General features: G+C 45.2%; 2 protein-coding genes across 13 annotated transcripts in view; both read left to right on the top strand.

Annotated features, from left to right (window-relative positions):
* The window catches only part of RPP14 (ribonuclease P/MRP subunit p14), a 74,478-nt gene that overhangs the window by 13,956 nt on the left and 46,443 nt on the right, over positions 1–14,079 (top strand). Inside the window, exon 8 of one of the 2 annotated variants that reach the window (XR_008381775.1) lies at positions 194–2,717. The exons of the other annotated variant lie outside the window; for it this stretch is intronic. The gene's annotated coding sequence lies outside the window, so the exon portion shown is untranslated. Of the gene's footprint in view, positions 1–193; positions 2,718–14,079 lie in introns of those variants that run through there. 2 annotated transcript variants of the gene reach the window in all.
* Positions 12,848–14,079, top strand: part of PXK (PX domain containing serine/threonine kinase like) — a 103,114-nt gene continuing 101,882 nt past the window's right edge. For 4 of the 11 annotated variants that reach the window (XM_053599962.1, XM_053599965.1, XM_053599964.1 and 1 more), the window contains exon 1: positions 12,851–13,082. In XM_053599962.1, coding sequence (XP_053455937.1) covers positions 12,981–13,082 — 102 coding nt within the window. In that variant the 5' untranslated portion in view covers positions 12,851–12,980. Of the gene's footprint in view, positions 13,083–14,079 lie in introns of all 11 variants that reach the window. The other 7 variants (XM_053599966.1, XM_053599968.1, XM_053599967.1 and 4 more) reach the window with 5 other exon arrangements.

Below are 14,079 nucleotides of genomic sequence, written 5' to 3'. Positions count from 1 at the left end.
GCACATGCAGGCCGAGATCCACCTAACTTATGGTGAATCAGTAGACATGTTGAAAATTTTGAAAATTTGTTATAACTTCAAAACAAAATAGGGAACTTGAGGCACAATATATGGACTGGAAACCAAGACTGCTTGTTCCTGCAGAATTCACTCCCTGGGACTTAACATCAGTCTTTTTTTTTTTTTTTTGTAGAGACAGAGTCTCACTTTACCGCCCTCGATAGAGTGCCATGATGTCACAGGATTCACAGCAACCTCCAGCTCTTGGGCTTAGGCGATTCTCCTGTTCCAACTTTGTGAAGTTAATGTCTTGTTTTATAAACAAGCAAGGAAACAGACATGCTGTGTGACTTGTTAACATGCAGTGCACCTGGGATTAAAACTTGGGGCTACCTGGCTTTTTCCATCATCTTGTGGGTCTTGTTTCTTATAGGAGTCAAAGGAAAATTTCCCCTCTGTCCTCTGAATACTAGCTAAAAACTGACAGAAAGCAAATTAACTGGAGAAAAAGTGTACAAGTTTATTAATGAGAACCACAGTTACTACCCCAAACACCTTAATGGGGTTGAGAATCTTTTATACCATCTTGAGACTTCACAAAGAATAAGGGCTTGAATTGAGGTTATGAAAGTGATGAAGATGAGGCCTCCCTGGTGAACGTGGTCTTGTTACATAAATGAAACCTCACTGCTAGCAGCCCCCAAAGAGAATATATGGTAAATATTTGTCAGACCTTTAAAGATGTCAGACTCATAGTTAACCTTCCCTAGATCTGGAATGCAGATTCTCTACAGATGCAAATCTCCCCACAAAAAAAAACAGTTTTGCAGGGCTACTTTTGTTTTCTGACTCTGAACCCCTTTATTGAAATATGTCAAGGAGGGCACCACCTGTGGCTCATTGGGTAGGGCACGACCCCATATGCCAAGGGTGGCAGGTTCGAACCCAGCCCCAGCCAAACTGCAACAAAAAATAGCCAAGCATTTTGGCGGGCCCCGGTAGTCCAGCTACTCTGGAGGCTGAGGCAAGAGAATCGCCTAAGTCCCAGAGTTTGAGGTTGCTGTGAGCTTGTGACGTCATAGCACTCTACCAAGGGTGATTAAGTGAGACTCTTGTTTCTACGAGTGCCGCCCTTTCAATATATGTCAAGGAAAGATACTTAGGGGTGAAATATTTTTATTTTCTTCATTCCAATTAGTGGAACAATGTCAGTTTCTATAATAGCATCTTTTTATACGGCATTAACACAATTGGAATCATTCTATAGAGTTTTTTTATGATCAGAAAGTTCATCTCGGGCGGCCCCTGTGGCTCAGTCGGTAGGGCGCTGGCCCCATATACCGAGGGTGGTGGGTTCAAACCCGGCCCCAGCCAAACGGCAACAACAACAACAAAAAAATAGCTGGGCGTTGTGGCGGGCGCCTGTAGTCCCAGCTACTCGGGAGGCTGAGGCAAGAGAATTGCTTAAGCCCAGGAGTTGGAGGTTGCTGTGAGCTGTGTGAGGCCACAGCACTCTACCGAGGGCCATAAAGTGAGACTGTGTCTCTTAAAAAAAAAAAAAAAAAGAAAGTTCATCTTCTCTGCTAGAGTTGTAGGATTTTCCTGTATACAATTAGTTGATGGCGTCCACTCATGCACATCATCTCCACTTTTTCTAGGAGAAAAGTGATTATGTGTCTTCAGAACAGAAGTGCTAAAAGGGTTAGTCTAAAGATAAAAAGTTATGTGTGGGCCAGGTACAGTGGCTCACGCCTGTAATTCCAGCACTCTGGGAGGCTGAGGTAGGTGGATTGCTTAAGGTCAGGAATTTAAGACCTGAGCAATAGCAAGACCCGGTCCCTACTAAAAATGGAGAAATTAGCCAGGTGTTGTGGCAGGCAGCTGTATCCAACTACTCAGGAGGCAGAGGCAAGAGGATTGCTCAAACACCTGCCTAATTTATTTTTTGTAGAGATAGAGTCTCAGGAGTTTGAGACTGCTGTAAGTTATGTTTGTTTTGTTTTTTTTTTTTGAGACAGAGCCTCAAGCTGTCGCCCTAGGTAGAGTGCTATGGCATCACAGCTCACTGCAACCTCCAACTCCTGGGCTCAAGCGAGTCTCTGCCTCCGCCTCCCAAGTAGCTGGGATTACATGTGCTCACCACAACGGCCGGCTTTTTTTTTTTTTTTGGTTGCAGCCATCGTTGTTTGGATGGCCTAGGCTGGATTCGAACCCGCCAGCTCAGGTGTATGTGGCTGGTGCCTTAGTGGCTTGAGCCACAGGTGCTGAGCCTGCTGTAAGTTATGATGCCATTACATTCTACGCAGGGTGACAGTGTGAGACTGTCTCAAAAAAGAAAAAGTTATGTGTGGGCCAACTATGGTGTTGGGGAAGCATATCAGATCTGGCTGATTTATACTGTGTAACTTTCAAAAGTAGCTTCTCAGTGTGAGCATTTTCACATTTCTTGTACTCCGTAAGAATCATGGTGTTTAATTCCTGTAAATCAATAAGCTAAGCAGTTGGAATAAAAAAGTAGGTAAAAAGTTACGAATACTTCTCTTTGACAACTTGTTTTCTCCCAAAGCCAAGATTTCCACACTGCTCCAGAGTGACTTCAAATGAAGGCTTGGGTAACCCTAAAATTAGAAAATCTCTCCCAAATAATTGAGAGGTGGTCTTGACTGCTCCAGGTCATGTGTGGGAGTACAAAAGTAATGACATTTCAGGCCAAACTGTGCTAGCACTTTCCACTTGCTACATTACATTATAGGACTGTAATTTATGTGATGTTTGATTGCCACAGAAAGAAATATCCATTTTAAGCACTTTCAGCCTAATATACTAGAAAATTGCTTGAAGGATTTTTATACTCTATTAGAAACATTTTCTTATTGGTGAAATGCCACTCATTTCTTTTTCTGAGCAACAGAGAGAATGCCTTGCCACAGCCACCATGTCTGTGGACCTGGCGTGTGTACTCATCTAGAAAAAAGAAAAATTGCTAAATGCACAACTGAATACCTTTTAGGTAATCACAGGTTTTCATTTTATGCTGACTTATTAGTCATTATTCTTTTATGTTTTTAGAGGATGATTCAGAGACCAATTTACTTCCAAAGAAAATTGCTATTAAATTATATCTACTAAGTTTTCATATTAAAACATTTTCTACCAAGAGATGACTGTCACTCTGAGTGACTGCCACCATGAATGCCTCATACTAAGGAAAGCACATGTAGTGAGAATAAGATGGAGTCAGTCAGGCTAGGGCCAAGGGGACACAGCTGGTCTGGTCAGTTAGGTCCTAAGTGACCTTTACATCCTGTCTGCCATTCTTAACTGTTTTATAAATTCAGCTCCCGGGTTTTGTTTTTTTGCGGTTTTTGGCTGGGGATGGGTTTGAACCTGCCACCTCCAGCATATGGGGCTGGCGCCCTACCCCTTAGAGCCACAGGCACCACCCATCAACTCCCGTGTTAAAGATGCCTATCTTGAGTAGGTTAGGTGGATTGATTTAGGACATTGGAATGTTATAATAGGTCACTGAATTATGCTGATTATTATTTAAAATAAGGTTAATGTGGCCTTTGCTTTGAACTTTTATGTATGAAACTGTGATTTTGGAAATGGAAGTACAGAACAGTCTTGGAGAGTCTACTCTCACTCTTCTTCAGAATCCCAGCCTTCTGACAAAGTTTGGTGGACCTGGGCGGTGCCTGTGGCTCAGTGGGTGGGGCACTGGCCCCATATACAGAGGGTGGTGGGTTCAAACCCAGTCCTGGCCAAACCGCAACAAAAAAACAGCCGGGCATTGTGGTGGGTGCCTGTGGTCCCAGCTACTTGGGAGGCTGAGGCAGGAGAATTGCCTAGGCCTGAAGTTGGAGGTTGCTGTGAGCTGAGACGCCAAAGCACTCTACTGAGGGTGATAAAGTGAGACTCGGTCTCTACAAAAAAACAAAAAAAGTTTGGTGGACCTATCCCTGTCTCTGCATATTGGCTGATGGTGATGGCCAGCCAGACCCTCTTCATCCGGTGACACTTCAGCAAAATTTATTACCTACCTTTGTCTGAGTAGAATGGGAATGTTGCCGAATTAATGTTGGGTTACACTTAAGTATCTGAGTCCCAGATGTTTTACTTCCTTTGTTCTTATCTTTGCTTTTATTTTGGGTTACCAATACAGCAGAAACATGAATTCTCAGCATCTTCAGAGAAATTTTCAGTTGAAGCTAGAAGAAACCCAACACTAATGTTAATACTACATAAATAATACGACAAGATTAATAGAGGCACCTGCAGTTAATTTCTTTTTTTTTTTTTTTGAGACAGAGTCTCACTTTGTCACCCTTTGTAGAGTGGAACCTACTCCTGGGTTCGAGTGCGTCTCTCCCCTTAGCCTTCTAAGTAGCAGGAACTATAGCATGTGCCACTACACCTGGCTAATTTACTTACTTTTTGTAGAGACAGAGTCTCGCTATGTTGCTCAGACTGGTCTTGAAATCCTGGGCTCAATCAATTCTTTGGCCTCGGCCTCCCAAAGTGCTGGGATTATAGATGTTATAGATGTGAATCACCACACTCATGCAGATTTACCTTTTTTTTTTTTTTTTTGAAACAGAGTCTCACCTTGTTGCCCCCAATAGAGTGCCATTGAGTCATAGCTCATAGCAACCTCAGACTCCTAGGCTCAAGCAATTCTTTTGCCTCAGCCTCACGAGTAGCTGGGACTGCAGGTGCCTGACACAACGCCTGGCTATCTTTAGAGATGAGGTCTTGCTCTAGCTTAGGCTGCTCTCAAACCTGTGAGCTCAGGCAATCCACCTGCCTTGGCCTCCCAAGTGGTAGGATTACAGGCATGAGCCACTGTGCCCTGCATGACTCACAGTTAATTTCTAAGGTGGTTTTTATCTGTGAAGCAGTTCAAATGATCCTATAAACGCTGGGTGAAATCCTCTTGTGATGTGGTGAAAAAGTATGAACATGTGAGGGAAGTAAGAATGATTGTGAGTTGATTTTTATTATTTTATATCTAGATCATGACTATCTAAAGAAATCAAATCATTTTGAGTTGAGAGGCCATGCTTCTTGGGAAACACAGTTTTTCACAAGTAGAATGATTTGATTTTATAGAGCAGTTGCCAGGTCTAGAAGCATCCTCACTAAAACTCATTATATTCAGTCAATCTGGCCAAACATTAAGTTGTTAGATAAACAACTTAGGGGCCATCTAAACATTTGAAAACACTTTTTTTTTTTTCCTTCTAGCCTTGAGTATTTATGTAGGTGGCAGAAGCTGAGGTTCCCTCATTCCTCATTAGCTTTGGAGCCTAAGACTGGAAACAAAGCTCATTTGGTGTAGATTAGCTCTAGCCTGGGAAGAGTTCCCCACATTTGGCCTGAGCCATTTCAAAAGCCAATGGAGGCTTGTAGCCTGTGGCTCAAGCAGCTAAGGCACCAGCCACATACACCTGAGCTGGCGGGTTTGAATCCAGCCTAGGCCAGCCAAAAAACAATGATGGCTGCAACCAAAAAATAGCCAGGCATTGTCGCAGGCACCTGTAATCCCATCTACTTAGAAGGCTGAGGCAGGAGAATTGCTTGAGTCCAGGAGTTGGAGGTTGCTGTGAGCTGTGATGCAACAGCACTCTACCCAGGGTGACAGCTTGAGGCTTTGTCTCAAAAAAAAAAAAAAAAAGCCAAATGGATAATGAGGCTGTACTAGGGTGTAGGGCCTGGTCCCCAGTGGATCATGGGATCCAGGTTAAGTCTAGGATCCTCAGGGGATTACCTAGAAGACACTGATTTGGGTAGATAAAAATTATGAGGCTCACCAGAGATTTATTTTAAGGCACTTGCTTCTGAGAACTTCCAGAGAAAGGGAAAGGCTGGACTGAGAGTTTGCCCCTGGCTTCATTCCATCAAATACCTGATATCTCACTTTCAGTTTCCTTTCTCTAGTAAGGAACACTAGACAAGGTTGTTATTTTGTGACCCTTGCAACTCTGATCTTCAAATCTAATTCCTGTTCTGTTTCCTTCCTTTACAGAGAGAGAAATACCTAAATTCCTTTCTGTAGAACAACTTATCTCTCCCTGTATGGTTCTTCTGCTGCTTTTCTTAATAATGTAAGAGCTAATACTGTGCATTACTTCTGTACCAGCCTGTCTTCCACCTACGTTAGCACATTGAGTACTCCCAGTAATCCTACAAGGTGGAGGCTATCATTATCTTCTTTCTACAGATGAGAACGCTGAAGCAGACAGGTTAGACTGCCAGTGAGCTGGAGCCAGGTGTCACTGTGGAGCTTGAGCCCTTAACCACAACCAAAACTGTCTTTAACTTCTTCCTCTGGTTTATGAAGGTAGCTTTTTGCCTAGTTCTTGCATCCAACATTGTCTTTTTTAAAATTATTATTTCAGGTTAATTTGAGGGTTCAAAGAATGAGGTTACAATGTTTGCATTTGTTAGGTAGAGTCTCTCTTATAATTGTGTCCCACCCCCAAGAGGTGTGCCATACACCCTAACATTGTACCTTTAAGTAGAAGCACACCCATCTCTCACCCTCCTCCCTTTTCTCCATCTTTCATTCCTCCACCCCCATCTTGAAATGATTTGAATTTTTCCCTTATGTGGGCATTATTAGATTGTCTACTGGCTTCATATTAGTATTGAGTACATTGGATTCTTGTTTTTCCATTCTCATGATACTTAGAATTATGTGTTTCAACTCCATCCAAGTGTCTTTTTTTTTCCTTGAATGTCAAACCTCCCCCTATCTATCTGCTTACCTCTCCCTACCTCTCTTCAGACTTTTCACCTATCTCCCTCCTTCCCTTACTCTTTTTTTTTTTCTTTTTGAGACAGAATCTCACTTTGTCACCTTTCATAGAGTACTGTGGCCTCCTAGCAGCAACCTCAAGCTCTTGGGCTAAAGAGATTCTTTTGCCTCTGCCTCCCAAGTTGCTGGGACTGCAGGTGCCCGCCACAAAGCCTGGCTATTTTTTTTTTTAAACCAAGTCTCAGTATTTTGCCCTCGGTAGAGTGCCATGGCATGGCAGCTCCCAGCAACCTCAAACTCTTGGACCCAAGCAATTCTTTTGCCTCAGCCTCCAAAGTAGATGGGCCCACAGGTGCCCACCACAACGCTTGGCTGTTTTTGGTTGTAGTTGCTGTTTAGCAGGCCCCGACCGGGTTCAAACCCACCAGCTGCGGTGTATGTGGCTGGCGCCCTAGCCACTGAGCCACAGGTGCCAAGCCATGCCCAGCTATTTTTTTGTTGCAGTTGTCACGGTTGCTTAGCAAGCCCAGGCCAGGTTTGAACCCGCCAGCCGCCCTGATGTATATGGCCAGTGCCCTAACCACTAAGCTACAGGTCCCGAGCCCCTTCCTTTACTCTTATATTATCTGCTTAATATTTATGTGTCCCTCCTTGAAGTGGCAGAACCCAGGCTAGACGTTGTAGTGACCACTGTAGTCTCAAAGTGGTTCCCCAAAGTTGTCAAACTTCAGAGATATGTGATCTCTTGAAAATGTCCTTAACCTAGCTATCAGGGAGAGGTGTGACAGCCCAGGGACATACGGGTGTGAAAGGGCTCCTTTGTCCATCTTTCCTTCTCTTCAGTGTCTCCTGCTCAGCCCATCACACATCCTTCTCTCTGGTCCTCTAGTCTACATGGCTTTACAATACCCAGAGCTCATGAACTTCTGCACTGGCCTGTCACTGCATGTCCATATAGGTTTCCAGTTGTTTGTGTGTCTAAGCAGCTGGATAACAAGCAACATTTTTGTCTTTAACTCTCCTGTTCCTGACACAGTATCTGGCATCTACTACATGTTCTTTGCTAAAAGAATGAGTGAAAAATTCTTTCTCCATATCCTGCTAAATGGAGGATAAAATGGACTAAATCTCTTTTGTCCTTAAAGACCACACTGAACTCTTCTATGAACTACCACATGGTCTACTCTAGCTGTCATTACTCTGTTTTCCCTGATTCTCCCAATACCTGGTCCCTCAATTCCAGTACTCAATACAGGCTGTCTAGAAGTCATTTTTTCTGTGATAGTCTTTCCTATCCTTCTAAAAAATCATTGGAGGGAAAGAACTTTGCTGGTTTTCCATCTTGTCCTTCATAAGACCTGACAACATTGAATGTCTTCTAGTAATACTGACTCTGAAAAAATCACTACAATATTGTCACTGTCATCTTCCAATCACTATCTTTTTTTTTTTTTGTTTGAGACACAATCTCACTTTGTTGCCCTTGGTAAAGTGCTGTGGTGTCATAGCTCACAGCAAACTCATAATCTTGGGCTCAAGTGATTCTCTTGCTTCAGCTTCCCTGGTACCTGGTACTATAGGCATCCACCACAATGCCCGGGTAGTTTTAGAGACAGAGTCTCACTCTTTTTTTTTTTTGAGACAGAGCCTCAAGTTATTGCCCTGGGTAGAGTGCCGTGGCATCACAGCTCACAGCAACCCCCAACTCCTGGGCTCGAGTGATTCTCCTGCCTCCACCTCCTAAGTAGCTGGGACTACATCCACCCATCACAATGCCCGGCTATTTTTTGGTTGCAGCCGTGATTGTTGTTTGGTGGGCCAGGGCTGGATTCAAACCCGCCAGCTCAGATGTATGTGGCTAGCATCTCAGCCGCTTGAGCCACAGGCGCCGAGTCGGGTTCTCCCTCTTGATCGGGCTGGTCTCCAACTCCTGAGCTCAAGCAATCCACCTGCCTTGGCCTCCCAGAGTGTTAGGATTACAGGTGTGAGCCACTGCACAGGGCTAATCACATTATCTTAAATGAGATTAAAAATAATCTCATTTAGAGCCCAGGCATGGTGGCTCATGCCTGCAATACCAGCACTTTGGGATGTCTATGCAGGAGGATCATTAGAGGCCAGGAGTTTGAGATCAGCCCGGACAACTTAATTAGACCCTGTCTCTACAAAAAAATTTTAAAGTTAGGCAGATGTGGTAGTGTGCACCTGTAGCCCCACTTAGGAAACTTAGGCAGGAGGATCACTTGAGTCCGGGAGTTTGAGATTACAGTAACCTATGATTCCACTATTGCCTGCCTGCCTGGGTGACAGAGTGAGACTCTTATTTCAAAAAATAAATAAAATCTAATTTGGAAAATAGTATGTAAAATGTATTCCTCAGAACACGTGAAATTGCTCATAAGGTATGAACTGTGGATAAGTTGATTTTTCATACTAAGCCATTGGATTGTGTGTTTGTGCAAATTAAAAATGGAGCTAAGCCCCAGATGCTAGAGTCAAAGAAGGCTTCCTCTTAACTCTCAGAAATTTACATCATGGAACCAGTGGCTGATAACAGAGAACTGGACCCCAGTTTAAGATTATTTTTTTCTAATCATATTAATATTTTCATTTGAGACATTTTGAAAAATACAGAAAAGTATAAAAAAGAAATCATCCTCATTCTGTTTCCTAGAGGCTCACAGTTACATTATGTTCTTTCTTTCTTTCTTTTATTTCTTTCTTTCTTTTTTGAGACAGAGTCTCACTTTATTGCCCTCGGTAGACTGTTGTGGCATCACAGCTCACAGCAACCTCCAACTCCTGAATTTCCATGTATGTGTGTGTAGAGGGGGTGCAGTGGATGGTGGAGGTGGAGTGGGAAGGATGAAGAAATGTGGTGCCACAATTGTGGCCTTGTATTTAGGCTGACCGATTCTCTTGCCTCAACCTCCCAAGTAGCTGGGACTACATCACCTGCCACAACGCCTGGCTATTTTTTTGTTGCAGTTTGGCCAGGGTCGGGTTCGAACCCACCACCCTCCATATATGGAGCCAGTGCCCTACCCACTGAGTCACAGGCAACACCAAACATTGTGTTTGTTTCTGGTGTTTCTCCCATAGATATATTGGGATTATATGGATCCATATATTACTTTTTTCATTTAATATTATATCAAGAGCATTTCCCAATATCATAAATATTCTTTGACAAATTGATTTTTTATTTTTATATTATGTAAAGACAGGGGCTTGCTATGTTGTCTAGGCTGGTCTTGAACAACTAGCATCAAGCAATCCTCCTGGTTCAGTTTCCTGAGTAGCTGAGATTACAGTCCAAGCCACCATGCCTAGCTCATAATCTGATTTTTAGCATTATAAAAAATTCACATTTATATACCAAGATTTGTCTAATTCCCTATGTTAGATATTTGTCCTTGTAAGTTCTTTTGTTTTTTGGCACTGATGTCTGATTATTTCCATAGGATACTCTCTTGGAGACAAAATTACTGAGTCACAGGGTGAGACCATTTTCAAAGCATTTAATGTATATTGCCTGATCTCAGCTCCTAGTACCAGGCCTATTACATGAGTGGTACTCAGTAAATAATTGTTTTTTGTTTTGTTTTGTTAATAGAGACAGAGTCTCACTTTGTCGCCCTTGGTTGAGTGCCGTGGTGTCACACTCACAGCAACCTCCAGCTCTCGGGCTTAGGCAATTCTCTTGCCTCAGCCTCCTGAGTAGCTGGGACTACAGACACCTGCCAAAACTCCCAGCTATTTTTTGTTGTTGTTGTTGTTACAGTTTGGTTGGGGCTGAGTTCAAACCCGCCACCCTCAGTATATGGGGCCAGCGCCCTACTCACTGAGCCACAGGCGCCACCCTAAATTCTATTTTTTTTTTTTTTTTTGAGACAAGAGTCTCAAGCTGTTGCCCTAGGTAGAGTGCTATGACGTCACAGCTCACAGTAACCTCTAACTCTTGGGCTTAGGCAATTCTCTTGACTCAGCCTCCCAATAGCCACAACGCCTGGCTATTTTTTTTTGTTGCAGTTTGGCCAGGGCTGAATTCGAACCCACCACCCTCCATATATGGAGCCAGTGCCCTACTCACTGAGCCTTAGGCGCCGCCCTCAGTAAATAATTGTTGAATGAATGAATGAGTGCCCTCCAAAAAGATTGGAAAACTTTATACTCCCACCAGCAATACAGGAAAAGACCCTTATTTTGCTCAGTTCACATCATGATAGCATAATGACTGAAACAGGATTTTGGTTTCTGTGATTCTGGCAATGAAATAATCTATTTACCTTAAACTGGAAGGAAGTAAAATGTTGAATCCTCCATAAATGACATAGGGTTTTACTTTAATAGACTGCTGGACAAAAATGGAATGGAGGAAGAGTTCTGATTATTTTAGGGCTGAATCATGAAGTTTCATGATTCCTTCTTCACATCTCTCTTTATCGAGTCTTGGTCCTAGAAGTCAATCTGTCATGGCTACTTGGCTACTTGGAGTTGCCCAACAATCCCATTAGGCTTGAGATCTGTAGAGAGGAACCTTTATGTACAATCTAGGTCTTTCCTGTGATGTCGAATTTTGGTAGTTGTGGGATTTCTAAGAAACTTTGTTCCCTTCTTGTATAAAATGTAAAAATTTAATAGAGACTAAGTTTGTCTTAACTCTTTTCTGTGAACTATAGGGGAAGGAAGAAACTAATACTGTTTCATCTTTTATTATGTGCAAGCCCCTTCCCATTCTATGATATTCCTCACACTTTCCATACAGATAATATCTCTATTTTGCAGATGGGGGAGTTGAGGCCCAGATAGGTTGGGTAACGTAGGATCACAAAGCTGGTAAATGTCAGAGCCCTGGGTATCTTGGTCATCTGATTTCAAGTCTACCCTGACACCATTCTGGAATGCTGCACTGGGAGAGGGTGGTCCGGGAGAATGTGTGTGTGTGTGTGTGTGTGTGTGTGTGTAAAGGGAGTGCAGTGCATGGTGGAGGTTAGTGGGAAGGATGAAGAAATGTGTTGCCACAATTGTGGCCTCGTATTCAGGCTGACTGAGGCAGATTTGAGAAGTTGACCCCAAGGTTCTCTGTCTCTAGGTTTGAGGTTCTTGGAGCCAGTACAGTGGAACTGAATACTCCCAAGTCTGAGGAATTTGGTTGAAATTTCTGGGGCTTAAAGGCCTGTTGGTGCAGAGAGTAGAGACTAAAAGTAGAGGCTGGAGTCTCTGGAGTAGTTCAGAGGGTCTCCACTTCTTAGAACATAGGTCTGAGGGTTCTCCTGTCCAGCTCTTAAGTTCTAAGGTCCGAGGAGCAAGGTTCAAGAGTCCCTGTAAAATCTGAATCTGAAGGGCTTGTTTTATTTATTTAATTTTATTTTGAGACAGAGTCTCAAGCTGTTGCCCTGTAAATTGCTGTGGGGTCAAAGCTCACACCAACCTCCAACTTGGGCTCAAGTGATCCTCTTGCCTCAGTTTTTCTATTTTTAGTACACACGGAGGTGGGGGTGGTGGTGTGGAGTGGGAGGGAGAAGGTGTCTCACTCTTGCTCAGTTTGGTCTTGAACTTGTAAACTCAAGCAGTCAACCCACTTCAGCCTCCCAGAGTATTAGGATTACAGGCGTGAGCCACTACGTCGGGCCTGAAGAGCTTGTCTCCACATCTGCAGGGCTCAAACCGAGGGTCCCGTCCTGAAGGCCCTTTTTCTGTCTTAGGGTCTTGGGGCCTGGAAGGCCTGAGTGGGGGAGGTCGAATTGTAAGGGTTTCAAATCTTAGGGCCTGATCTGAAAAGCCCAATTCTGAGAGACTTGGTTTGGAAATCTCAGCCTGAAGTTTCCTGGATCCCAGCATTCAGGATAAAGTGTTCTGGGATCTGAGGATCTCTGGTGTTGATGGCTGAGGGTGGAGTGTTCCCGGGTCCATTGTCTGGAAGGCGCAGGGAAGGGGCGGAAGATGAGGGTGGGTGGCCCTTGTTGGCGGCCGCGGGACCAATGTAGCGGGTGGGCGCTAGGACCCTGGGGGAGACGGCGGCGCAGAAGGCAGCCAGTGTTGACAGAAACGGTGGTGGGGATAGGCGGCGCTAGGACCCCGCGGGGCCGGCGGGTGGCGGCGGCGCTTTGGGCGGCGCGTGTTGACAGCGGCAGCGGTGGAGCCGGGCGGGCGGCGGGAGTAGGCGCCTCCGGTTCCTGCCCCGCGACCCGAGGCGGCGGCGGCCGGGCGTCCCGGGATGGCCTTCATGGAGAAGCCTCCAGCCGGAAAGGTGCTGCTGGACGACACTGTGCCGCTGACAGCAGCCATCGAGGCGAGCCAGAGCCTGCAGTCCCACACGGTGAGCGGCCCTCCGGTCGGGCGGGCGGTGTGGGGCGGCCCCGGGCCGCGAGAGGGCTGCGGGCTGCCCGGAGCGGGCCGGGCCAGGCAGGGTCTTCGGACCGGGACCAGGGCGGGGTGTGGGTTGGCTGGCTGGGACGGGTCTGGCGTGACGGTGGGTCTGGGTCAGGGCCCCCGGGGCCCGGGCGAACAGGGAGGCCCTCCGGAGGGGCCAAGGTGGGAACCACAGCCCCCAGAGGCGAGGGGTAAAGGGCTCAGCGGTGCTCTGGAAAACGACTCCGAGTTGGGGGAGGTGTTGGAGTCCCAGGCTGGGGGAGTAGTCAAGAGAACCGCTCAGGACCCTCTCATCCACTTCTGCCTGCTGCCAGTCTTCTCCTTTAGGGGGCCATAGAGTTTCCTCTTTGCATCTGAAGGTCTGAGCGATGGGGATGAGGGTGTGCCAAGCCAAATGGAAGTATGACTTTAGAGCCTGCTTGTTGGGACAGCAGAGTGAATAGCTGAGGTCTGCAGCCGCATTTCCAGGTCAGCCTTTTGACCTGGCCAGGGGTGGAAGGAGGAATGGAGTGCAGGGCGATCTGGGTCCGGCTGAGGCAGGTGTATATGTGCTCCTTTCCGTTTCTAACCTGCTCTTTAGTGGGCAGCAGTAGCATTTATTTGAGTTTAAAATCCACTGGAGTAGCATAAAGGAGTAATAGGTCCTCATAGTAAACGCAAGCAGAGTTCATTTCTATTACATATACTGTCTTTTATGGGGCTTTAAAACCGTGGTTGTTTTCATTTGCCTATACCTCTTTTTGAAAGGCATGCTAGGCATTATAATTTACAAGCAATAAACCCAGGGAATAGCAAAAAACCTGGAGCTGCCAGCCAGTGGGACTTTTTGGGGAAGTAATGAGTGGTGAGAGACATTCCTTAAATTGTAATGTTTGGTTGGGCCACGGAATCAGATTCAGGCTCAGAGGCTTGTTTGTTTACCATTGCAGTGTGTTTGGGGTTCA

The sequence above is a fragment of the Nycticebus coucang genome, chromosome 8, assembly GCF_027406575.1.
Source record: "Nycticebus coucang isolate mNycCou1 chromosome 8, mNycCou1.pri, whole genome shotgun sequence".
Taxonomy (NCBI): domain Eukaryota; kingdom Metazoa; phylum Chordata; class Mammalia; order Primates; family Lorisidae; genus Nycticebus; species Nycticebus coucang.
The sequence above is the reverse complement of the archived record's forward strand: the minus strand, read 5'-3'. Positions and strand labels throughout refer to the sequence as shown.